At 48.5% G+C, this 26,223-nt stretch overlaps 1 protein-coding gene across 3 annotated transcripts in view; it reads left to right on the top strand.

The window, feature by feature from the left end:
* Window positions 1-26,223, top strand: part of LOC133774848 (E3 ubiquitin-protein ligase RNF4) — a 222,394-nt gene that overhangs the window by 99,278 nt on the left and 96,893 nt on the right. For all 3 annotated transcript variants that reach the window (XM_062212773.1, XM_062212771.1, XM_062212774.1), the window contains one exon: window positions 11,103-11,348. In XM_062212773.1, the coding sequence (XP_062068757.1) occupies window positions 11,103-11,348 (246 nt within the window). The remainder of the gene's footprint in view (window positions 1-11,102; window positions 11,349-26,223) is intronic.

Here is a 26,223-nt window from a genome sequence, read left to right as displayed (position 1 = left end):
TTACTCCGAAAGGAGAAGACAGGTGGTAGGACTGTTGGTGGTGGCGTTTCTGAGGTGTGTTCAAGCATATTGCTGTCTTGGAATAAGCATACATTCTCTTACGGAAAAACTTCCAGATCACCTTATTTCCTCACATTGACGTGTGTGTATTTTTATACATGTATACATTTGGAGATCAGTATATATATGGTTGGGGGTGTAACGCTTGCTTAGTGTGCATCCTGGTACATGTCTTTCTTAAAATATCCATGGAATTGGACTTCTGCCTCTAAGCAAGAGACAGTGACTCGGACTGGATTTTTCTTCCAGCCTCAAATGCTGAACAGAGGGTAAAATACGCCAGACGACAGTTTCCCAACATGGGAGAGCAGGCAGTCAGGGTAGCGCTATCTGAGAGAAGGAAAGCACACTGACGAGTCCTGGGATCGCTCAGCCTACGGCCGAGAGATGGTCTAGGCTGTGGCTGTGGGGGGCTTCCACAGGCTGAGTACAGTACTGAGAATTTGGGGAGCCAAACGTGTGCAATTGATATCCTCAAAGGAAGGTGAGGGGAGGAGGGATATTTTTTTTGTTTTTGTTTTTAGCAAAATTGAGCAGAATTTACAGAGATTTTTCCATATACCCTCTGTGGCCACACACTCACAGCCTCCCCCATTATCAATCAAAGTGGTCCATTTGTGACAACTGATGAACCTATACGATTAGCAAGTCATTACCCAAAGCTCATCGCTTGCATTAGGACTTACTCTTGGTGTTATGAAAATGTATTCTATGGGGTTGAACAAATGTCCAAGGACAAGTGCCCACCGTTAGGGCACCACACCACTGGTGGTTTCACGGCCCTAACCCTCCGCCCCACCCCTTGGCGACAGCTGGTCTTTTTATTGCTGCCATGGTTCTGTCTGTCCCAGAGTGCAGCACGGTTGGAATCAGACAGTGGCTGGCCTTCCGGATTTGCCTCTTTGACTTGGTAGCATGCGTCTACGCTTCCCCCGTGTCTTTTCACGGCTGGAGAGCTCTTCGTCCAGACTGCTGTTCCGCTGTGTGGATGCACCACCATTTACCGTTCACCTACTGACGGGCAGGTTTTGGCGTTATGAATAAAGCTGCTATAAATAGCCATGCGCAGGGTTTTGTGCGGACGTAATTTATAACTGCCTTGGGTAAATGTCACATAGTACAACTGCTGGATCATACGATAAGAATGTTTAGACACTGTGTGTAGTTTTGTAAGGAACCACCAAACTGCCTTCCAGAGTCGCTGTGCCGGTCTGCGTTCCCACCAGCAAGGAGTGAGCCTTCTTTTTGTGTCCCATCTTGGTCAGCATTTGGTGTTCTAAGTTCCCCAGGATTCTTTTTGAGCCTAATTTTATAAGAAAGAGTTTGGTTACCATCCAGAATTTTATTATCCTCTAACTTGATAACTTTGCATCTTACATCTTTTTTTTTTTTAAATTTTTATTTAATGAATATAAATTTCCAAAATACAGCTTATGGAATTCAATGGCTTCCCTCCCCCCATAACTTCCCTCCCACCCGCAACCCTCCCCTCTCCCGCTCCCTCTCACCTTCCATTCACATCAAGATTCATTTTTAATTCTCTTTATATACAGAAGATCAGTTTAGTATATATTAAGTAAAGATTTTAACAGTTTGCACCCACACAGAAACACAAAGTGAAACATACTGTTTGAGTACTAGTTAAAGCATTAAATCACAATGTATAGCACATTAAGGACAGAGATCCCACATGAGGAGCAAGTGTACAGTGACTCCTGTTGTTGACCCAACAAATTGACACTCTAGTTTATGGCGCCAGTAACCACCCTAGGCTCCCGTCTTGAGTTGCCAAGGCTATGGAAGCCTTCTGAGTTCGCCGACTCTGATCATATTTAGACAAGGTCATAGTCAAAGTGGAAGTTCTCTCCTCCCTTCAGAGAAAGGCACCTCCCTCTTTTTTTTTGTTTTTTTTTTTTTAAGGGAAAGGGTTTATTGGGGAACACCCAACAGACCGGAGTGAAGGGGAGGCGAAGGGAAAGAGAGAGAAAGAGAGTATAAGAGAGAAACAGAGAGAAGAGCTAAGAGAGAGGAGAGAACAGAGAGCAGAGAGGCGAGAGAAGAGAGACGAGAGAAGAGAGACGAGAGAGCGCAGGAGAGAAGGGCCAAGAGAGAAGAACCCAGAGGGCAGGCGGGAAGAGCCGAGAGAGCACGTGCGCAGGAACAGGCCCTTTTAGAACTTTGCCTGAGGGCGGGCAGCGAATCCCGTCAGGATGGGGGTGGAGCCTGGCTCAGGTAGCTGGGCCATGCGGCCACCTGGCTAAAACTGCCCCAGTTTCCTAACATTCCCCCCTTTTGTTTTTTATAAAGCAGGAGTTGTATGGGAGTACATTAGCCCCAAAAGTCCAGGAGGGGTAGAGGGACGATGATTTGTCTTTAGAGATACTTCCTGCTGACACGGGGCGATGAGGTACTCTTTGCTGGCATGGGGTGAAGTCTCAGGCCATTGTCTCCTGGTTGGGGAGCCGAGTATATCCTTGTAGCAGCATTTGGTTGACTGCCTCGTTGTTGAAGGCCTTTGTTCCATTATAACCTGCTGTAAACACTTAGACACTATAGTATAAAAGACAGGGTGAGAATAGTAACCAATGGTCCTAAGAGTGGCATTAACCAGGTAATGAGAGGATTTCATAGAGAGGAATGGCGGGGGGTGGTGGTGGTGGTCTCTGAACTTTGACTCCAGGGCAGGTCCATTTCCAGTGATCCAACTCTTGGCAGAGCTGCCGGGGCTCTTCATAGCTGACTTCTGCTGAAGCCTGGGCTCACCACATTGAAAGCCACTGCAGTGGACTGGCCTGTTGGGTCTCCTTGAGGGCAGATCACTGTACAGATCAGCCATTAATAGGCCTGCCACCCATTGCTTCTGATGCCGAGCTTTCTTTTCCTCCTGGTTTGTGTTAAAGCAGACCAGAGGATGCAAGTCAAGGGAGTGCCCAAGTCCCATCTCTAATCTTCGGTGGCCTGAACTACAAGTCTATAGTCACAGGCATGTTCTGTAGTAGTTTTTCTAAGGTAGACAATGCCCATGAGGAAAGTTATATTCTCACTTTAAAACTTCCTTTCCCTTTGGTCTGAAAGGGAGGTTTTTTCTACTTACTGTTTACTTCGCTGATGGCGAAGTGAATCTAGCTATGAGATTATAATTTAAGCTCTTATTTTGGCTATGTTATTACAGAAAAATGTTAGCCATCTCTTTTATAAGGTCTAAAGATTGAATTGTGCATCCTACAGATTCCTTCATAATAGAATTAGTTTCCTACCTTGAAGAGAATAGAGAAATGAAAGAACAAGTTGGGCTTAGAATAGAGAAATGAGGGAGCAAGTCCTAGATCACTTGCTGACAATAGCAATATCACATGAATACTTAGCAAACAGTTTCAACCATTAGATAACAACTTAAGAATACATTTACCAGAAGGTCCAATGCCTTCTATGAATTTTAAGAATCATGTATTTGGAAACACCTCTTAAATATCTAACCTGGTGTAGTTTGTTTAACCAGTAAACTTAAGCACAAACATATAAAATGTTTTTAGTTTCTTTCTACCAACAGGTATAAAACATACGATGCAGAGATTCAGGTCACACGAATTAAAATGTATCTTTGATTAATTTTAGCAGCTTAAATTTATGGATAATCTTATCTATAAGCCAATTAAAGTAAAACTCTTAGTAAAATTTTCCCATGTGGACATACAATATGTACACATGTAAAACCTAACATTATAGACCAATATAGCAATTTTAATAATAGCTTTTAAAGTCTTTAAACTCTTTTTGTAAATTGCCAATTGATTTGAATTGCTTTTTGTTTTTAGTAACTTTGCCCTGCCATTTGCCAAAGATATTTTCTTTTTTTGTTTGTTTTTTTGTTTTTTGTTTTTTTTTTTGACAGGGAGAGTGGATAGTGAGAGAGAGAGAGAGAGAGAGAGAGAGAGAGAGAGAAAGGTCTTCCTTTGCTGTTGGTTCATCCGCCAGTGGCCGCTGCGGCCAGTGCACCATGCTGATCCGATGGCAGGAGCCAGGTGCTTCTCCTGGTCTCCCATGGGGTGCAGGGCCCACGCACTTGGGCCATCCTCCACTGCACCCCTGGGCCACAGCAGGGAGCTGGCCTGGAAGAGGAGCAACCGGGACAGAATCCGGCGCCCCGACCAGGACTAGAACCCGGTGTGCCGGCGCCGCAAGGCGGAGGATTAGCCTATTGAGCCACGGCGGCGGCCAGCAAAGATATTTTCTGACATATACTTTGAGCTTCCTATGATCTTTTGCTGTGAAGTTTCCTTCCTTTACCTTCTTTCATATTGATGACTGTATTTCTGTGTTTCTGTGTGTAACACCTCTTTAAGTATCTTTTGCAGGGCTGGACGAGTGGCGACAAATTCTTTCAATTTCTGTTTGCTATGAAAGGTCTTCATTCACAAATGAGAGCTTTGCAGGATATAATGTTCTGGGCTGGCAGTTTTTCTTTCTTAGTACCTGGGCTATATCTCGCCAATCCCTCCTAGCCTGCAGGGTTTCTGATGAGAAGTCTGCTGTGAGTCTAATTGGAGATCCTCTGAGAGTAATCTGACGTTTCTCTCTTGCACATTTTAGAATCTTTATGTTTCACTGTGGTGAGTTTCATTACTATGTGTCGTGGTGAGGATCTCTTTTGGTCATGTTTACTAGGGGTTCTATGAGCTTCCTGTACTAGGATGTCTCTGTCCTTCTCCAAACCCGGGAAGTTCTCTGCAAGTATCTCACTAAAAAGGCCTTCTAATCCTTTCTCTCTCTCCATGCCTTCAGGAACTCCTAGAACCCAAATGTTGGGTTTTTTAATAGTATCCTGTAGATTCCCAACAATATTTTTTAGATTTCTAATTTCCTCTTCTTGTCTTTGGTTTGACTGTATACTTTCCTGTACTCTGTCTTCTACGTCTGATATTCTCTCTTCTGTTTCACTGACTCTGTTTTTAAGGCTCTCTAGTGTGTTTCTCATTTGATCTGCTGAGTTCTTCTTTTCATTATGATTTCTCGTCACTATCACAGTTTCCTGTTCTACTAGTTTCTGTGTTTCATTTTGATTCCTCCTTAAGATTTCATTTTCTTGAAGGAGATTTTCTATCCTGTCCAGTAAGGAATTCCGTAGCTCAAGCATTTGTTTTTGAACACTTCTGATTGTCCTTATCATAAATTTTTTGAAATCCATGTCTTGCATTTCTTCCATCTCATCATCTTCATAGTCTTGGCTTGGGGTGTCTTGTTCATTTGGGGGTGTCATAATGTCATCGTTGTTCTTGTTTCCTCGGTTTTTGCGTTTGTTGCTTGGCATTGTAGAGATACTCTTTGGATTCTCCTTCCCGGGATGAGGGATAATTTGAAAGAATAATGGCTGAAAAAATTATCAACTACAAATTTGGTGAAAAACGTGAAGCTACACATCCAGGAGAACCGCATAAGCCTCAAGTGTAAGAGACATGAAAGCTGGGGCTGGCGCTGGGGCTTAGCCGGCAAAGCCGCCGCCTGGAAGAAGCTCCTGGCTTCGGATTGGCCCACTCGGAGAGTGAACCAGCGGATGGAAGGCCTTTCTCTGTCTCTGCCTCTGTCTGTAATCTCAAAATAAGATGAAAGCGGTGCCAGCCATCATCATTACCTTGCTGAAAACAGTGGCCTGACAGAGCTGAAGGGCAGTCAGGAAAGCGACGTTATATATGAATACAGAAAACTGAGGCAAATGTGAACTTCTCTTGGGAAACAGAGCCAGAGAGAGAACCCATGACATCTCTGGGCCAGCATTGCTGGCATCTCCTATGAGTGCCCATTCAATTTCTGGCTGCTCTACTCCTTTTTTTCTTTTTTTATGTATTTATTTATTTGAACATCAGAGTCACACACAGAGAGAGAAAGAGAGGCAGAGAGAGAGAGAGAGGGCTTCCGTCCACTGGTTCACTCCTCAGGTGGCCAAAACAGCCAGAGCTGTGCTGATCCAAAGCCAGGATCCAGGAGCTTCTTCCATGTCTCCTACGTGGGTGCAGGGGCCCAAGCGCTTGGGCCATCTTCTACTGCTTTCCCAGGCCATAGCAGAGAGCTGGATCGGAAGTGGAGCAGCTAGTCTTGAACTGGCACCCATATGGGAATGCCAGCACTGCAGGTGGCGGCTTTAACCTACTATGCCACAGCGCCGGTTCCAAGGCTGCTCTACTTCTAATCCAGCTCCCTGCTAATGCTCCTGGGAAAGCAGCGGAATATGGCCCAAGTTCTTGGGCCCCTGCACCCTTGTGGGAGACCCGGATGGAGTTCTAGGGTCCTGGGGGAGTGAACCAGTACATGAAAGATCTTTCTCTCCCTGTTTCTGTAACTGCCTTTCAAATAAATAATATAAATCTTTAATAATGATAATAAAAAAGAGTCACATCTTTGTGATAGGCCAAGTGCTGAAAGGGGAAAAAAAAAAACAACATAATTTAGAATTCTGCACCAGCAAAAGTGCTTAAAAATGGAGAAGATGGGTTGGTGATACGGCGTGGTAGGTTAAGCTGCTGCTTGCAATACCAGCATCTCAGAGCGCTCTCTGGTTTGAGTCCTGGCTTCCACATTTCCGCTTCCAGGGCAGCTTCCTACTAATGCATCTGGCAAAGCAGGGGAAGATGGCCCAAGTATTTGAGACCCTGCTACCCACATGAGAGATAACAGATGGAGCTGCTGGCTGTGGCCTGGCTGTGGCCTCCATTTGGGGAGTGAACCAGTGGGTGGGAGATTTCTGTTTTTCTCTGCCTGCCTGCCCCCCCGCCTCTTCTTCTCTTCTCTTCTCTTCTCTTCTCTTCTCTTCTCTTCTCTTCTCTTCTCTTCTCTTCTCTTCTCTTCTCTTCTCTTCTCTTCTCCCCTCCCCTCCCCTCCCCTCCCCTCCCCTCCCCTCCCCTCCCCTCCCCTCTTCTTTTCTTTTCTTTTCTTTTTTTAAGATTTATTTTTATTTACTTGAAAGAGTTACAGAGAGAGAGAGAGAGAGAGAGAGAGGTGCTTGTTCACTCCTCAGATGGCCGCAATGGCTGGAGCCGTGCCGATCCAAAGCCAGGAGCCAGGAGCTTCTTCCAGGTCTTTCACGTGGGTGCAGGGGCCAAGGACTTGGGCCATCTCTGCTGCTCTCCCAGGCCACAGCAGAGAGCTGGATTGGAAGAGGAGCATTGGACTAGAACTGGCACCCATATGGGATGCTGGCTCTGCAGGCCAGGGCTTTAATCCACTGGGCCACAGCGCCGGCCCCATGCCTTTTTTTCTTTAAAGATTTGTTTATTAGGCCGGCGCCGTGGCTCAACAGGCTAATCCTCCGCCTTGCGGCGCCGGCACACCGGGTTCTAGTCCCGGTCGGGGCACCGATCCTGTCCCGGTTGCCCCTCTTCCAGGCCAGCTCTCTGCTGTGGCCAGGGAGTGCAGTGGAGGATGGCCCAAGTGTTTGGGCTCTGCACCCCATGGGAGACCAGGATAAGCACCTGGCTCCTGCCATCGGAACAGCGCGGTGCGCCGGCCGCAGCGCGCTACCGCGGCGGCCATTGGAGGGTGAACCAACGGCAAAAGGAAGACCTTTCTCTCTGTCTCTCTCTCACTGTCCACTCTGCCTGTCAAAAAAAAAAAAAAAAAAAAAAAGATTTGTTTATTTGAAAGGCAGAGTTAGAGAGATTATCCATCTGCTGGTTCACTCCCTAAATGGCCACAATGGCTGGAGCTGGGCCAATCCAAACCCAGGAGCCAGGAGCTTCTTCTGCGTCTCCCATGTAGGTGCAGGTGCCCAAGCACTTGGACCATCTTCCACTGCTTTCCCAGGTACTTTAGTAGGGAGCTGGTCCTGAAGCAGAGCAGCCAGGACTTGAACCAGCACCCAAAAGGAATGCCAGTGCTGTAGATGGCCACTTAACCAGCTATATCACAGTGCTGGCCCTTCTGCCTTTCAGACATTTTTTTTTTTGACAGGCAGTTAGAGAGAGGGAGAGAGAGAGGTCTTCCTTTTCTGTTGGTTCACCCCCAAAATGGCTGCTATGGCTGGCGCGCTGTGGCCAGCGTGCTGCGCCAATCCGAAGCCAGGAGCCAGGTGCTTCCCCCTGGTCTCCCGTGCGGGTGCAGGGCCCAAGCACTTGGGCCATCCTCCACTGCACTCCTGGGCCACAGCAGAGAGCTGGACTGGAAGAGGAGCAACTGGGACAGAATCCGGCGCCCATATGGGATGCCGATGCCACAAGTGGAGGATTAACCAAGTGAGCCATGGCGCCAGCCCTTTCAGACAAATTTTTTAAAAATTTAAATTTTAAACAAGAGGTTAGACAGATCTTTTTAATTTCCTAATATCAAGAGGATAGGAACATCAGAATTTGTTAAATGCTCCAGATCAGTGTTTACAGGGACGTTGATGGCATTAACCATGTAAGTTACACAAGGGTAAGGGCTCAGCAACCTGGATTTCTGCCTTAAAGTGGAGACTGGGGCTAGAGCTGTAGCACAGCTGCCAGACCAGATCCCATGTAAGCGTGCCAGTGCAGACCCCGGCTCCTCTGCTTCTGATGCAGCTCCCTGCTGATGGCCTGGGAGGCCAGCAGTGATGGCCCAAGTCCTTGGATCCGTGCCAGCCACATGGGAGTTCAGGATGGAGTTCCTGGCTTTGGTTTGGCTCAGCCCTGGCTCTTGGGAAGTAAACCAGTGGTTGGAAGATCTCTTTTTTTCTTTGTCTCTCCTTGTTTGTTGCTCTGCCTTTCAAATAAATAAATCTTTAAAAAAAAAAAAAAAGGCCAATTTTAACCAGTTATACCTAAAGTAACTCAAAGAAAGGAAATAATACCATAAAAGCAAAAAGCAGTGGAGAAAATTTAAAATATAGAAATCATGAAGCCCAGAGCTCATTCTTTTTAGTAGTAAAGATGATAATTCTTGAGCCAGGCCAAATGTTGATGAGATACTGTACCACAGAGGAGATAAGAATGGGCATAAACACTTGAAAAGACATCTCACATCTTTGGTCACTAGGGAGGACACAGAGGGATAGCAGTGTGCCCGCAGTGGCTACAGCGACAACACTGCACCCATGGAATGTGGCTTAGTCACAACTCTGACACTGCTCTCTGGGAGAAATTTGGCAATTCCTTAAGGTTAGACGGATTCCTGCCCTAAGAACCAGCTATTCTATTCCTTGATGTTTATAGCAGAGAAAAGTGTGTACCTACACCAAGGTTGTACAGAAAGGTTCATACCAGCCATTGGTAACAGCCAAAGCCCACAAAGAGCCCGAATGTGCATCAGTGGGGAGTGTGGCCTACCCACACAGTGGGTGGTACTCAGCTCCTGATTCGTGGGTGGAATCATCTCAGAGTAACTGTGCGAGAAGCCAGATAAGAGAGACTGTATTGTGTGGTGTCATTGATATACAGCTTTAGAAGTTACAGAGTGATTTGTAGTGACAGACACAGTCCATCAGCTGTCTGTGGATAGGAGCAGGCTTGGAGGGCAGCACTGAGACGCACTGGAGTCTCGGTCAGGGGTGTTGGGGATCTTCGTTGTGGCCATTGTTTAAACACCTGCAGAGAGAGCTCCCACGTGGCCGGTCCTGTCAGATTCTGGCTGAACATCCAAGACTGCAGGGGGAGCTGGGGCTGCTGGCTGGGGCTGACTGAGCGTCTGAGGAGCCTCTGCAGGAAGCCGGAGACGCTGGGGAAACCAGACCGCTCTCACTGCTCCTTCCGGCCGGTGAGAGGGCTGGAGGACGAGGGCGTGTCTGCTGCCAGGACCCTGCGGTGTGCTCAGGCGGGAGCGTGGGCAGGGCAGCGCCGCCCCTGGAAGCTCGCGGGGCTCCTGCGGCCAGTGAACTCAGGGCCTCGCTCTCGGGCCTTGGGGACAGGCCCTCAGAAGGCGCAGGGCCCACCCTGGGGTCATGCTCAGCGCCCACCCCTGGCTAGGGGAGTGCCTGCTCGCTGGCTTACGTGTCTGTGCCTTTCCATTTCTCACAGGACAGTTGATGATCTCTGGGAAAGAGTCAGAGGTAATAATTCCTCCTGTATGCCCTACCTCTGAGCTTCTGCTGCCGTTTCTACCCTCACCCCCAACCCCACAACTCCACAGTTCAGGAGCTGTTTGAAAAAGCAGCCATTGAAATGAAGGAGTTGGAGATGAAGTCAACATTAGTATTTTAAGATTTATTTATTTATTTGAAAGAACGACAGAGGGAAGGGAGAAGGGGAGAGAGGTTGGGGCAGCCCAGGGGGTGGAGATACTTCCATCCACTGGTTCACTCCCCTCAGTGTCTGGACCAGACTGAAGCCAGCAGTCTGGAACTCTATCCTGGTCTCACGCGTGGCTGCCAGGGGTCCAAGCACTTGAACCATCATGCTCTGCCTTCCCAGGAGGTTAGCTTCAGGAAGCTAGTCAGAAGTGGAGTATACAAGACTCCAGCCTACACTCTGATAAGGGACGCCCACGTCACAGGTGACGGCTTAATCCTGTGTGCCGCAGTGCCAGCCTCCCTCGTTAGGATTGCTGAGCCTGGGAGGGAGACCGGCTCTTGGGTGCGTGGCTGCCACCAGGCTCCCTACTATTTGTCTTGAATCTTGGGTTGCCCACCACAGAGACGGGTGATTTTAAAGATTTTTTTAAATGCCTGTTTTCATCGAATTTAAAGGCAGAGTGAGAGAGGCAGATGTTATCTTCTGGCTACTGGTTTAGTCATCAAACGCCCACAATAGCCCAGACTGGGCCACGCTGAAAGCCGGGAGCCTGGAACTCCATTTGGGTCTCCCATGTGGGTGGTGGTAGCAGGAAGCTGTATGGGAAGCAAAGTAGCTGGACCTAAGCCAACACTCTAGTATGGGATGCAGTTGTCCCAAGTGTCACCAAGCCTGCTCCTACAGCATGACTATTTTATTTGAAGTATTACAAGTTTCTGGAATACTAGGTTTTATTTAATCAGTTTCCTATTTTATGTCTCTCTGTATAAATATACGTGTGCCTTTTAACTAGAAATGCATATATATTTTAAGCGTCTTGGCTTTGTGGATCAGGTTTTGAAAATGGATTTTTTTTCTCTATTCCAGACTCCTTTTAGTTTTGGCATGAATCATAGGACGCCACCCTATCCTGCTGGGGATTATTGTCTTCTGTGCAGAAGTGAACGCAAAGACTCTTCATTCTTAGAGAGTGGGATTAAGACTGCGAACAAACTGGCTCTTTCCATGGCTCCCAAGGGCAACAGTGTGCTGCACCTGCCGCTGTGGGTGTGCCCAGACTGCCGGAGGACCGTGGAGAAGGAAGAGAGGCTGGGTGGCCCGGACCAGCCGGCGGTGAGTGGCTGCCAGCCCAGAGAGCTGCTTGCCTGTGGGCTCTGGGCCAATTGGCAGTGAAAGAAATAAGTCTGTGTGTGCTTTTGGGGTGCCCCCTCCTCCACCATCTTTGGGCCTGTGCCCCGCCCTGTGGGACGTTCCTCCAGGCCTCCCCGCCCCGTGGGACGTTCCTCCAGGCCTCCCCGCCCCGTGGGTCGTTCCTCCAGGCCTTCCTTGCCTTCCTAGTAGGACATCTGCTGTCCTGGTCCAGATACAACACTGTTACAGCTGGGAACCCAAAGGATGTGTTTTGACCTTTTCCGTCTGGGCTCAGGGTTTTTTTCTGGCAATAACTTCCTAAAAAGCTGGTAGGCTTTTCATGTGTTAAGGTCTAGAAAATTCCATGTGCAGTTAACGCCCATGAAGTTCTTTCCCAGATGCGTAAACCTGGCTCTCCCTGCTCTTCCTAGTTCCACGCCTCGGCCCTTCAAGGCCGCCTTGAGGCCGCCAGGCTCTGGGGAAGGGGCACCTCTGGATCTGATACTTGACCCTGTGAGTCCTGGAGGGTCCTGGTGACAAGGCCGCCTTGAGGCCGCCAGGCTCTGGGGAGGGCACCTCTGGATCTGATACTTGACCCTGTGAGTCCTGGAGGGTCCTGGTGACAAGGCCGCCTTGAGGCCGCCAGGCTCTGGGGAGGGCACCTCTGGATCTGATACTTGACCCTGTGAGTCCTGGAGGGTCCTGGTGACAAGGCCGCCTTGAGGCCGCCAGGCTCTGGGGAGGGGCACCTCTGGATCTGATACTTGACCCTGTGAGTCCTGGAGGGTCCTGGTGACAAGGCCGCCTTGAGGCCGCCAGGCTCTGGGGAGGGGCACCTCTGGATCTGATACTTGACCCTGTGAGTCCTGGAGGGTCCTGGTGACAAGGCCGCCTTGAGGCCGCCAGGCTCTGGGGAGGGGCACCTCTGGATCTGATACTTGACCCTGTGAGTCCTGGAGGGTCCTGGTGACAAGGCCGCCTTGAGGAAGGGAACCTCTGGATCTGATACTTGACCCTGTGAGTCCTGGAGGGTCCTGGTGACAAGGCCGCCTTGAGGCCGCCAGGCTCTGGGGAGGGGCACCTCTGGATCTGATACTTGACCCTGTGAGTCCTGGAGGGTCTGGTGACAAGAAGACTTTCAGGTTTGCTGCTTGGGTTCCAGAAGGAGATGACTTCTGCTGCCATTTAACCTGCACATTCCAGGCGTCCTCTGTGTCCTTTGCGGCTGCCTGCCAGCAGTGAGTTATTTTCTAGGCTGTTTTCTTTGGTCTCTGGAGCCCTGCAGCCTGTGAGTCGATCCACTGCTGTTCTGTTTCTAAGGTTCAGGGAGCTGTGGGCTGCCTGGTGTGTGGTCTCCCCTCCTGCAGGTCTTGCCCGCTTCCTTGTGCTAGGCCAGTGCCTCCTGGAGGACCACACCCCAGCTCCGGTGCCAGGACAGCTTTAGCAGCCCACCCTCGGGCGCTCCCTGTTCCTCAGAATGGAGATCGATTCTCAGTGAGCCCCTCCACGTGCCCCCTTTCCCTGCTTTATTTGTAACGTGCTGTGTATTTTTAAAAAGATTTATTTATTTATTTGAAAGGCAGAGTTACAGAGAGGAAGAGGCAGAGAGAGAGAGAGAGAGAGAGATCTTCCATCTGCTGGTTCGCCCCTCAGATGGCCATAACGGCCGGAGCTGGGCTGATCTGAAGCCAGGAGCTTCTTCCGGGTCTCCCACATGGTTACAGGGGCTCAAACATTTGGCCCATCTTCTGCTGGTTTCCCAGGCTATAGCAGAGAGCTGGATCGGAAGTGGAACACAGGGGACTCTAACCAGCACCCATATGGGATGCTGGCATTGCAGGCAGCGGCTTTACCCGCTATGCCACAGCACTGGCCCCCATTTGGGTCTCTTGTTGGTTGCAGGCCCCCAAACACTTGGACCATCTTTGCTACTTTCCAAGCTCATTTAGCAGGGAGCTGGACCAGAAGTGGAGCAGCCAGGACTTGAACTGAGATGCCAGCAGTGCAGGCAGTGGCTTAATCCAGGGGGCCGCAGCACAGGCCCCTTCTAGTTGTCCTTACGCTCGCTGTCTGTGTCCACTAAGGCATTTGCTGTCTTCCCCTGGTTTTGATTGAAGGTTGGTTACGTATAGCAATGGTAATGTAAGTGTCCTGTTCACTTACCGTTGACATCCATAAGTCTTCCCACTGACCAGAGTACTCTTTGCTTTTGATTTTTTTTTTTTTTTTTTTTTGCTTCCTTTACTTCATCATCTTTCTTTGTCCCAGCCCTCCTCTGGTACCTCTGAGCAAGCATTGCCTTTGATTACCCTGTCTCACAGGTATCCCGTCCCCACCCCCCATCAGTCGGACCCTGGGGGGATTGCTAATCCCCAGCTGGTTCTCGAGAGAAGCGGCAGCCTGGGGCTGACGCTGGGGCATAATGGGGTAAGCCTCCACCTGCGGTGCCCCCATCCCATATGGGCCCTGATTCTCGTCCCCGCTGCTCCTCTTTGACTCCAGCTCCCTGCTCATGCACCTGGGAAAGCCGAGGAAGATGACCCAAGTCCTTGGGCCCCTGCACCCACGTGGGAGACCTGGAAGAACCTCTTGTTATCAGATCAGTTCAGCTCTAGCTGTTGAGCCATTTGGGGAGTGACCAGCAGATGGAAGACCTTTCTTTCCATCTCCCTCTTTCTGTCTGTAACTCAACCTCTCAAAAAAATAACATATTTTAATAAAAATTACGAAGAGTGCAGCGTTTAGCAGTCGGGGCTGGGCCATCCTAGAGCCAGGGCTCCGTTTAAGTCTCCCAGGTGGTGTCAGAGATCCCGCCACCTGAGCCTCTGCCTGCCGCTTCCCAGGGTGCGTGTCCGCAGGAAGCCGGAGTCGAGCAGAGTCCCAGCTCAGACTCGGGCAGTCTGCTGTGGGAGGCAGGTGTCCTGCGTGACCGTTTTTATGTTTATTTTTTTTAAGATTTGTTTATTTGAAAGGCACAATTACAGAGAGAGGGAGAGAGAAAAAGATCTTCATCTGCTGTTTCCCTCCCCAAGTGGCAGCAATGGACAGGGCTGGGCCAGGCCAAAGCCAGGATCCTGGAACTCCATCCGAGTCTTCCCTGTGGACGCAGGGACCCGAGTACTTGGGCCATCTTCTGTCTTCCCAGGTGCATTGGTACGGAGCTGGATCAGAAATAGGGCAGCCAGGACACAAGCTGGTACCCATGTGGGATGCTGGCACTGCAGGCAGCGGCGTAACCTGCTGTGCCGCAAGCCCAGCCCCCAGGGGACCTCCTAATCGCACGCACAAACATTTGCCCCGTTCCTTGTCGGTGTTGAGTAAGTTGTACGGTTATACCAGTTTAATTATTCCCTCACCAGTTAGCTGATGGGTGTTTGTTTCCAGATGTGAGCTGCTGTGGAGAAAGCTGCCGTGAACCTTCTTGTAGGGATCTTCTATGAACAGCTCTGAGTGTTGCTGGATTGGTCTGCTAGAATGTTGTTACGGGTCCTGTCCCTGGGCTCAGACAGATCCTGCCCTAGTCTTCTCGTCTTGTGAGGTCCTTCAGGGCTGCTCGCTGCGATGTCTTCCTGTTTCTTCTCTCAGGAACAGTTTGGGTGGAGTTGGCACTATCATTTCTCTTTAAATGCTCTTACTTTGGTTCTGTCCCCTAGTTCTGTTTGGGCACCTGCCAGACAGTGTTGGGAAGCACGGGGCTGTTCGCTGGGCCTGGAACGGGGGAATGCTGCTCCAGCTGTGTGTGCTGTGCTCTCTGGGCTTAGGGAGGGGTCCCTCACTGCTCTGTTTGGCACGGCTCTCAGTCCCCATGTCCAGCGTGACTTGTGGGCAGCTCTCTCAGTGAGCCTGTCCCCTCCCCCCCCCCCCCATGCCTCTGCCTTGTCCCTGGAGACATCTGGCCTGGGCCTGCGTGAAGCACTGCCTTTCTCCTCTCAGCCAGTGGATCAGGCCTGCACCCCCCAGCTTTGACAGCTTCTGCTTCCTACTGAAGGAGGGTGGGGGCCAGCTAGGCCGCTCACCTCTCACAGGTATCCTGGGAAAGAATGGAAACTCTCCTGTGCCCGGGCTTCCGGGGGTCCGACTCCGGCACTTGCCACACTTCACTCTGGAAAAAATTTTTTTTAAAGATTTGTTTATTTGTTTGAAAGGCAGAGTTACAGAGAGAGAGAGAGAGAGAGAGAGAGAATCTTCCATCTGCTTGTTCACACCCTAAATGGCTACAACGGCCAGAGCTGGACCAATTCAAAACCAAGAGCCAGGAGCTTCCTCCAGGTCTCCCATGTGGGTGCAGAGACCCAAGCATTTGGGCCATCTTCTACTGCTTTCCCTGGTGCGTTGGCAGGGAGCTGGATTGGAAGTGGAGTAGCCAGGACTCAAAGTGGCTCTCTTTGTAACTCACCTGCTTGACTGCCCTCTGTTGCCATAGGTTGTTTTGATTATTTTTTTCCACTGTCCTGGCTCATGACCAGTAGAATGAAAATGCTTTAAAATTACCTGTGTTTAGGGACCGGCTCTGGGCATAGCGGGTAAAGCCACTGCCTACGGTGCTGGTATCCCATTTGGCCACCAGAGCGAGTCCAGCTGCTCCACTTCCCATCCAGCTCTCTGCTGTGGCCTGGGAAAGCAGCAGAAGATGACCCAAGTCCTTGGGGCCCTGCACCTGCGTAGGAGACCCGGAGGAAGCTCCTTGCTCCTGGCTTCGGATTGTCACAGCTCCGGCCGTTGCAGCCATCTGGGGAGTGAACCAGTAGATGGAAGACCTCTCTCTGTATAACTTTGACTTTCAAGTAAATAAATAAATCTTTTTAAAAAATTACCTGTGTTTAAATAACCTCGTCCCCTTATGACCGTTACTGTGTCTCCCACTCCCCTTCACAAAAGCCCGTCTTTAGGTAAGTTAAGTTCTGGTTCAGTTTCTTTAATGGGCAAAAGCTTCTCCTGTTAGCTTTGATAAGTTACAGTATCAGAAACGTTTACTGATCTGAAGGGCTATGTGTGGGGGTCTCCTTTCAGTTCCTCTTTTACCTGTGGATGCGACTCTCATTTCTCCTACTTGTGCCATCTTTATTTTGTTTATTATTAAAGATTTATTTATTTATTTGAAAGGCAGAGTGACGCGGAGAGAGGTCTTCCATCCGCTGGTTCACTCCCCAGTTGGCCACAACAGCTGGAGCTGTGCCCATTGAAAGTCAGGAGCCAGAGCCTCCTCTGGGTCTCCCGTGCAGGTGCCATCTTCTGCTGCTTTCCCAGGCCACAGCAGAGAGCTGCATAGGGAGTGGAGCAGCTAGGACTCGAACTGGCGCCCACATGGGATGCTGGCACTGCAGGCGGCAGCTTTACCTACTATGTCACAGTGCCGGCCCCGTGTCTTCTTTATTTGAAACCAGTTTTGTGAAAGTCTGCTCATTTTGTCTTTTCAAAAATGCAGCTTTTAATTCTTAAAATATTTTTTAATTTTTTCTGTTCTTTAATTACTGCTTTTTTAAAAAAGATTTATTTTTATTTATTTGAAAGACAGAGTTACAGAGAGAGGTAGAGACAGAGAGAGGTCTTTATCTGCTGGTTCACTACACAGATGGCCGCTACTGCCAGAACTGCACTGATCTGAAGCCAGGAGCCGGGAGCTTCTTCTGGGTCTCTCACGTGGGTGCAGGAGCCCAAGGACCTGGGCCATCTTCCACTGTTTTCCCAGGCCACAGCAGAGAGCTGGACTGGAAGAGGAGCAACCGGGACAGAACCAGCGCCCATATGGGATGCTGGTGCTTCAGGCTAGGGCTTTAACCCACTGGGCCACAGCACCGGCCCCAGTGCTGTTTCATAAATATGCGTGCTGTGTGGTTGTTAATGCTATGGTGGTCATGATGAACAAGAGCAGTTCAAGGTCACAGCCTTCCACTGTCTGCCTCACCAGAGCTCCACTGCCCTCCCTCCCCAGGGTTCTGTTCGCTGAGAGGTGCTGCGCTGGCTGAGGATGTGTTCTCCCGCTGCCTCTTTGTCCTCTCTGTAGGGTGCAGCGCCACGGCAGGGTGGGCTGCACCGAGGAGCTGGTGCGTTCTCTGGGCCTGAGCCTTGTGGTAGCGGCTCAGGGCAGCTGCACTCCTGTCCTCACCTGCCCTCTCAGCCTTACCTGCTTTTGTCCCTTTGGACTGGCACGCTGCCTGTAGGGGCCGTCTGGGCCTGTATCGTATCGTCCTGTGTGTGTGTGTGTGCATGTGCACGTGTGCGTGCGCGTGCGTGTGCGCGTGTGTGTGCGTGCGCATGTGTGCACATGCGTGTGTGTGTGTGTGTGTGAGGTTGATTTTATTTATTTGGAAGGCAGAGTTAGAAAACACGAGTGCGTGCACTTCTGTCTTCTGGTTCCCTCTCCAAGTGGCTGGGAGGCTATGGTTGGGCCGGGCCGAAGCCAGGAGTTTCCTCCGGGTCTCCCACACGGGTGCAGGGACCCAAGGACTTGGGCCATCGTCGGCTGCTATTCTAGGTGCGTTAGCAGGAAGCTGGATTGACAGTGGAACAACCAGGAGTTGAACAAGTACCCTTATGTGATGCCAGTGATGTAGGCAGTGACTTAACCTGTTAAGCCACAGTGCTTTCCCCACTGCTGTAGATTGTGAAATGTTAGCTTCAGGGGCCAGCGCTGTGGTGTAGCGGGTGAAGCCACTGTCTGCAGTGCCGGCATCCCATATGGGTGCCTATTCGAGTCCCGGTTGCTCCACCTCCAATCCAGCTCTCTGCTGTGGCCTGGGAAAGCAGTAGAAGATGGCCCAAGTGTTTGGGCCCCTGCACCTGCATGGGAGACCTGGAAGAAGCTCCTGGCTCCTGGCTTCAGATCTGCAAAGCTCCAGCCATTGCAGCAATCTGGGGGTGAACCTGCGGATGGAAGACCTCTCTCCCCCTCTTCCCCTCTCCCCCTCCCCCCCTCTCCCCTTCTCCCCCTCTTCCCCTCTCCCCCTGCCCTTCTCCCCCTCTCCCCCATCCCCCTATCCTTCTCCTTCTCTCTCTGTGTAACTGATTTTCAAGTAAAATAAATACATCTTCATTAAAAAAGAAATGTTAGTTTCAGTGGCTTGATTTAAGTATTATTTAATTTTATTTATTTCTTTTTTCCATTGAATTATTCAGGGGTATTTGTAAGTGTCCAGACATTGATCTGTTGGAAATCTTTAATCATACTGACATTTAATTTAATGCTGCTGTAGTTGAAAATTATGATTCTTTGTGAGTTATACTTGCTAATTATAACACATGGTTAAGTTTTTTTGAATGTTCCATGTGAGCTTGAAAATAATGTTTGCTCTGGGGATAGGTGGTCTCTGTGTACACCTGTTAGATTAATAACTCGTTCACTGTGGCACATTTTTTGTTTCTGTGGCCTGTGGCTAGATCCAGTTTCTGAGAGAGATAGTTAAAAATCTCTGCGTGTATCTTTGTCCTTTTTTTCCTTGTACGTATTTCCCGTTTTGCTTTGTAGATTTTTAAGACTGTGGTAGGTGAACACAGATTAAAATTATTAAATGTTGGTGTGATCATTTCTTTTATTCCCCTAAACCGTCGAGAATTCCTTTCTTCTGAAGACTTGTGTTTGCTGGTTTCCTTTCATTCCCTTCTGCTGTGGATTTTGTTGCATTAGTGTACTCTCTTGTTGTATTTAGACTCGAGCAGTCAGCATAGAGGTTAACTTTATTGGGTCTCAGTTGAAAATCTGCTTTTAAAAAATTTATTTATTTATTTGAGAGAGAGACACAAAGAGCTCCTGTGTGTTAGTTCATTCACCAAATGCCTGCAGTGGCTGCAGGGGCCAGATCTGGGGGCTGAGAGCTCGGCCCGGGTCCTCCGGGTGGGTGACAGAACGCAGTTACTTGAGCCATCCCTGCTGCTCCCAGAGAGCGCGTTCGCATGAAGCTGTCATTGAGAACAGAGCTGGCGCTCTGGAATGGGAAGGGCACATCTTAACCGCAGGCCAGACGCTCACTCCAGTCTCTTCTGGGTGGAGTTGGTGGTCCGTGCTGCGTTACAGCGGTCGTTGTCAGTTGTTGCCGCACCCTTGGTGCAGGTCCCTGTACCCCTTCCGGCCATTCCCTCCTCAGAGCTTTCCCTCCCTGCAGCTCGTTTGCACCATTGCCTTGCTTTTCTTTATTGTTAAACCACCGAAGCGATTCTTGTAGTCCAGTGTTCTGGCGTTTTGCATTTTATAAAAATACAATTATGTTAGCAGTATACTTTTTAAAAAATTATTTATTTGAAAGGCAGAGTTGGAGACAGAGAAAGAGGGAAGAAGAGATAAATCTCCCATTCCTGATTCACTCCCCATATTGCCTCAATGGTTGGGGATGCACCAGGCTGAAGCCAGGGGCCTGGAACCATGTCTGGGTTTCCCACATGGGTGGCAGGGGCCCAAGCACTTGGGCCATCTTTTGCTACCTTTCTAGGCATACTAGCAGGGAGCTAGATTGGAAGTAGAGCAGCCGCGACTAGAACTGGTGCCCTTATGGGATGCTGGCATTGCTGGTGTGCAGGCTGCTGTGCCGGGACACCAGCTCCTGTGCGCGTTGGTTCGTAGTTGATGTGTGTTGCCCAGGATTACACCCGAGAGGCATCAGTGTTGTCATTTCCTCGTTTTCATTGCTGCTTGTTTTCGTCTTTATGAAAATGTTGTGTTTTAGGTTCAGATTTTGATTTTATGAATGATGCTCTTAGGGTACACAGTCACTCATTCTGTTTATAGAAGTGGGAAAGAAATTGCTGAGCCACAGGGGATTTCTGTAATTGACTGCATGTTAAGGCCAAGAGCATAATCTTAAATGAAAGCTATTTTTCAGACCAAAGCTAATCTAATGAGTGGCAGTATTCTGTATTTTTCGGAAATCTCTTGCAGATATTTTTTAAAAAGGATTTATTTATTTAGGGACAGATGTTGTGATGCAGTGGGTTAAGCCACTGTCTAGGATGCCAGTTCAAGTTCCAGCTGTTCCACTTCCATTCTGACTCCCCGCTAATGTGCCCAGGGAGGCATGAAAAGATGGTCCAGGTGCTGGGACACCTGCCACCCACGTGAGAGACCAGGATGCAATTCCAAGAACCAACATCAGCCTCACTCATTCCTGGCTGTTGGGAGTGAACCCATCTGTGCATAGACCATCCTTCCCTCTCTTTCTGTAACTCTTTCAAATAAATAAATAAATCTTTGGGAAAAAAATGTATTTGAAAGCAGACTGATGGAGAGAGAGAGAGAAAGAGGGTTGGGAGAAAGAGAGAGAGAATCTTGCATCTATTGGTTCATTCCCTCTAACATCTGCAACAGTCAGGGCTGAACCAGGCTGAACAAGGAGCCAGGAACTCCATCCAGACCCCAGGTACTCAGGAGCAGGGCTCTCACCTGCTGCCTCCCAGGTACGTTAGCAGGAAGCTGGGAGTAGCATGGAGTAGCCCAGGACTCAAACCAGGCACTCAGATATGGGGTCCAGGATGCGACATCGCAGACAGTCCCTGCCACATGCCTGTGTATCCTTCAACTGTGTATCCTTAACTTGTACTTCAACTATTTTTTTAAGATTTCATTTTCATTTATTTTAGAGAGGTAGAGACAGAGAGGTCTTCCATCCACTGGTTCACTCCCCAGATGGCTGCAGTGGCCGGAGCTGCACTGATCCGAAGCCAGGAGCTTCCTCCAAGTCTCCCACGTGGATGCAGGGCCCCAAGGACTTGGGCCATCTTCTACTGCTTTCCCAGGCCATAGCAGAGAGTTGGATCGGAAGAGGAGCAGCCGGGACTCGAACCGGTGCCCACATGGGATGCCGGCGCCGCAGGCAGAGGAATAACCTTCGCCATGGTGCCGGCCCCACCCTTATTTGTTTTTAACCTTGTCAAGTTTTTTCTTAGCGATTGCTGCTTTCTTTGGTCCTGCTTATTGCTGTCTCTCCTATCATTTGTTTTGTTTTGTTTTGTTTTTAAAGATTTTATTTTATTTGAGAGGTAGAGTTACATACAGTGAGAGAGACAGGCAGAGAGAAAAGCTCTGGCTAAAACTTCCAGTACTGTATTGAGTAGCAATGGTGAGAGTGGGCATCCCTGTCTGGTACCAGATCTCAGTGGAAATATTTCCAACTTTTCCCCATTCAATAGGATGCTGGCCGTGGGTTTGTCATAAATTGCCTTGATTGTATTGAAGAATGTTCCTTCTACACTCAATTTGCTTAGAGTTTTCATCATGAAAGGGTGTTGTATTTTATCAAATGCTTCCTCTGCATCTATTAAGATAATCATATGGTTTTTCTTCTGCAGTTTGTTAATGTGGTGTATCACGTTGATTGATTTATGAATATTGAACCATCCCTGCATACCAGGGATAAATCCTACTTGGTCTGGGTGTATGATCTTTCTAATGTGATGTTGCATTCTATTGGCTAGAATTTTGTTGAGGATTTTTGCATCTATGTTCATCAGGGATATTGGTCTGTAATTATCTTTCTCTGCTGCATCTTTTTTAGGTTTAGGAATTAAGGTGATGCTGGCTTGGTAGAAAGAATTTAGGAGGATTCCCTCTCTTTCAGTTGTTTTGAATAGTTTGAGAAGAATTGGAGTTAGTTCTTTAAGTGTCTGGTTGAATTCAGCAGTGAATCCATCTGGTCCTGGGCTTTTCTTTGTTGGGAGGACCTTTATTACTGATTCAATTTCTGTCTCAGTTATGGGTCTGTTTAGGTTTTCTGTGTCTTCATGGTTCAATTTAGGTAGGTTGTATGTGTCCAGGAATCTATCCATTTCTCATAGATTTCCCTGTTTGCTGGCATACAAGTCCTTGTAGTAATTTCTGATGACTCTATTTCTGAGGTGTCTATTGTTACATTCCCCTTTTTCATCTCTAATTTTACTGACTTGAGTCTTCTCTCCTTTTTTTGGTTGGGTGGGATACTGGTGTGTCAATTTTGTTCATTTTTTCAAAAAACCAGCTCTTTGTTTTACTGATCTTTTGTAATTTTGGGGGGGGGGGATTCAATTTTGTTGATTTCTTCTCTAATTTTAATTATTTCTCTTCTACTAGCTTTGGGTTTGGTTTGCTGCAGTTTTTTCTAGATCCTTGAGATGCATTGATAGCTCATTTATTTGGTGCCTTTCCAGTTTCTCAATGTGGGCACCTATTGCTATAAACTTTCCTCTTAACACTGCTTTTCTGTATCCCGTAAGTTTGGATATGTTGTGTTGTCATCTTCATTTGCTTCCAGGAAGTTTTTGACTTCTCTTTTAGTTTCTTCCATGACCCACTGTCCATTCAGGAGCATGGTGTTCAGTCCCCGTGTGTTTGCTGTGGTCCAGGGATTCCTGAGTTGCTGATTTCTAGCTTCATTCCACTGTGGTCTGAGAAGATGCAGGGTGTGATTTCAATTCTTTTGCATTTGCTGAGACTCACTTTATGGCCTAGTGTGTGGTCAGTCCTAGAGTAAGAGCCATGCACTGCTGAGAAGAATGTGTATTCTGCCTCTGTAGGATGGAAAGTTCTGTAGATATCTGTTAGGTCCATTTGGGCTATAGTGTCGATTAAATCTGCTGTTTCCTGTTGTTCTTCTGTCTGGTTGATCTGTCCATTGCTGAAGGTGGAGTACTGAAGTCCCCCAATACTATTGTATTGGAGTCTAAGTCTCCTTTTAAGTCCTTTAACATATATTTTATTTTTTTTAAAGATTTTTAAATTTATTTGAAAGTCAGAGTTATACAGAGAGAGGAGAGGCAAAGAGAGAGAGAGGTCTACCATCCGATGGTTCACTCCCCAGTTGGCTGCAACAGCTGGAGCTGCACCCATCCAAAGCCAGGAGCCGGGGGCTTCTTCTGTGTCTCCCACGTGGGTGCAGGGGCCCAAGGACTTGGGCCATCTTCTACTGCTTTCCCAGGCCATAGCAGAGAGCTGGAAAGGAAGTGGAGCAGTCGGGTCTCAAACCGGTGCACATATGGAATGTCAGCAATTCAAGCCAGGGTGTTAACTTACTGCACCACAGTGCTGGCCCCTTAACATATCTTTAAATAGCCCAGTGCCCTGTAATTAGGTGCATATATGTTTATAGTAGTTACATCTTCCTATTGAATTGATCCCTTAATCACTATATAGTGTCCCTCTTTGTCTCTTTTAACAGTTTTTGTGTTAAAGTCTCTTTTGTCTCATTAACTAAGATGGCTACGCCAGCTCTTTGGTGTCTGTTGGCATGAATATCTTTTTCCAACTTTTCACTTTCGGTCTGCATGCACCTTTGTTGGAAAGATGTGTTTCTTGTAAGCAGCAAACAGATGAATTTTGTTTTTCATAATCCATTCAGTCCGTCTGTGTCTTTTAACTGGAGAGTTGAGGCCATTTACATTCAGTGTGACTATTGATAAGTAGTGACTTTGCCCTGCCATTTTTGCAAAGATATTTCTAATTTATACTTTGAACTTCCTGTGATCTTTTACTGAGAGATTTTCTTCCTTTACCTTTGGTATTGATGACTGTGTTTCTGTGTGTAACACATCTTTAAGCATCTTTTGCAGGGCTGGACGAGTGATGACAAATTTCTTCAGTTTCTGTTTGCTATGAAAGGTCTTTATTTCACCTTCATTCACAAATGAGAGCTTTGCAGGATATAATACTCTGGGATGACAGTTTTTTTCTCTCTTAGTACCTGGGCTATATCTCGCCATTCCCTCCTAGCCTGCAGGGTTTCTGATGAGAAGTCTGCTGTGAGTCTAATTGGGGATCCTCTGAGAGTAATCTGACGTTTCTCTCTTGTACATTGTCTTTATGTTTCACTGTGTTGAATTTGATTACAATGTGTCATGGAGTGGATCTTTTCTGGTCATGACTATCCGGAGTTCTGTGTGCTTCCTGTACTTGGGTGTCTCTTTCTTTCTCCAAACTCAGGAAGTTTTCTGCTAGTATCTTAAAAGGCCTTCTAATCCTTTCTCTCTCTCCATGCCTTCAGGAACTCCTAGAACCTGAATGTTGGGTTTTTAATAGTACCCTGTAGATTCCCAACATTATTTTTCAGATTTCTTTCTTTCTTTATTATTATTATTATTATTTTTTATTTTTGACAGGCAGAGTGGACAGTGAGAGAGAGACAGAGAGAAAGGTCTTCCTTTGCCGTTGGTTCACCCTCCAATGGCCGCCGTGGTTGGTGCGCTGCGGCCGGCGCAGCGCGCTGATCCGATGGCAGGAGCCAGGTGCTTCTCCTGGTCTCCCATGGGGTGTAGGGCCCAAGGACTTGGGCCGTCCTCCACTGCCTTCCCGGGCCATAGCAGAGAGCTGGCCTGGAAGAGGGGCAACCGGGACAGAATCCGGTGCCCCGACCAGGACTAGAACTTGGTGTGCTGGCGCCGCAAGGCGGAGGATTAGCCTAGTGAGCTGCGGCGCCGGCTATTTTTCAGATTTCTAATTTCCTCCTCTTGTCTTTGGTTTGACTGTATGCTTTCCTGTGCTCTGTCTTCCAAGTCCGATATTCTCTCTTGTGCCTCACTGATTCTGCTTTTAAGGCTCTCAGCTGCACTTTTTATTTTTCTTTTTTTATTTTTATTTTTATTTTTTTATTTTTTTTATTTTTTTATTTTTTGACAGGCAGAGTGGACAGTGAGAGAGAGAGAGAGACAGAGAGAAAGGTCTTCCTTTTGCCGTTGGTTCACCCTCTAATGGCCGCCGCGGTAGCGCGCTGCGGCCGGCGCACCGCGCTGTTCCGATGGCAGGAGCCAGGTGCTTATCCTGGTCTCCCATGGGGTGCAGAGCCCAAACACTTGGGCCATCCTCCACTGCACTCCCTGGCCACAGCAGAGAGCTGGCCTGGAAGAGGGGCAACCGGGACAGGATCGGTGCCCCGACCGGGACTAGAACCCGGTGTGCCGGCGCCGCAAGGCGGAGGATTAGCCTGTTGAGCCACGGCGCCGGCCATGCACTTTTTATTTTTCTATTAAATTCTTCATTTCATTTTGATTCCTCAAGATTTCAATTTCTTTTCTATTTTTTCTTTCTTTTTTTTTTTGACCAGCTGAGTAGACAGTGAGAGAGACAGAGAGAAAGGTCTTCCTTTTGCCGTTGGTTCACCCTCCAGTGGCTGCCGTGGCTGGCGCGCTGCGGCCAGCATACCGTGCTGATCCGATGGCAGGAGCCAGGTGCTTCTCCTGGTCTCCCATGGGGTGCAGGGCCCAAGGACTTGGGCCATCCTCCACTGCACTCCCTGGCCACAGCAGAGAGCTGGCCTGGAAGAGGGGCAACTGGGACAGAATCCGGTGCCCCGACCGGGACTAGAACCCGGTGTGCCGGCGCCGCAAGGCGGAGGATTAGCCAATGAGCCACAGCACCGGCTAAGATTTCAATTTCATGAGAGAGATTTTCTTTCATGTCCTACATGGATTTCAGTAGTTCATGCGTTTGCTTTTGATTACTTCTCTATAATCTTATCATCAGTTTTTTGAGTTCCATTTCTTGGGTTCCTTCTATCTCATCGTCTTCATACTCTTGTATTGAAGTGCCATGTTCTTTGGGAGTGTCATGTTGTCTTCCTTGTTCTCGTTTCCTTGGTTGTTGCATTTGTTCGCCTTTGTGGAGATATTCTTTGGTTTCTTCTTCTTTTTTTTCCTCTGTGTCAGCTTTTATTGTTGTACTGTGACCTATGACTCTAGATAAGTGGACTGTCTGCTTTCTGTGAATCTCTAGAGGCTTGTGGTGGGTGTGGCCAGAGAGCTCTGTTCAGTTCAGGGTTAAGGGTGTGCTGGAGGTGACACGCCAAGGTTTGGCATGGTAAGTCTTCTCTCTCTCTAATCAGAAGGGAAGTGATTCTGCTCAGCCGAGCTCTTCTCCTAGATGGAGACCCGTGCCTGAGCGCTAGCCCCTGTGGGTGTGATGTTTGTC

The sequence above is a fragment of the Lepus europaeus genome, chromosome 16, assembly GCF_033115175.1.
Source record: "Lepus europaeus isolate LE1 chromosome 16, mLepTim1.pri, whole genome shotgun sequence".
In the NCBI taxonomy this organism is placed as follows: domain Eukaryota; kingdom Metazoa; phylum Chordata; class Mammalia; order Lagomorpha; family Leporidae; genus Lepus; species Lepus europaeus.
The sequence above is the reverse complement of the archived record's forward strand: the minus strand, read 5'-3'. Positions and strand labels throughout refer to the sequence as shown.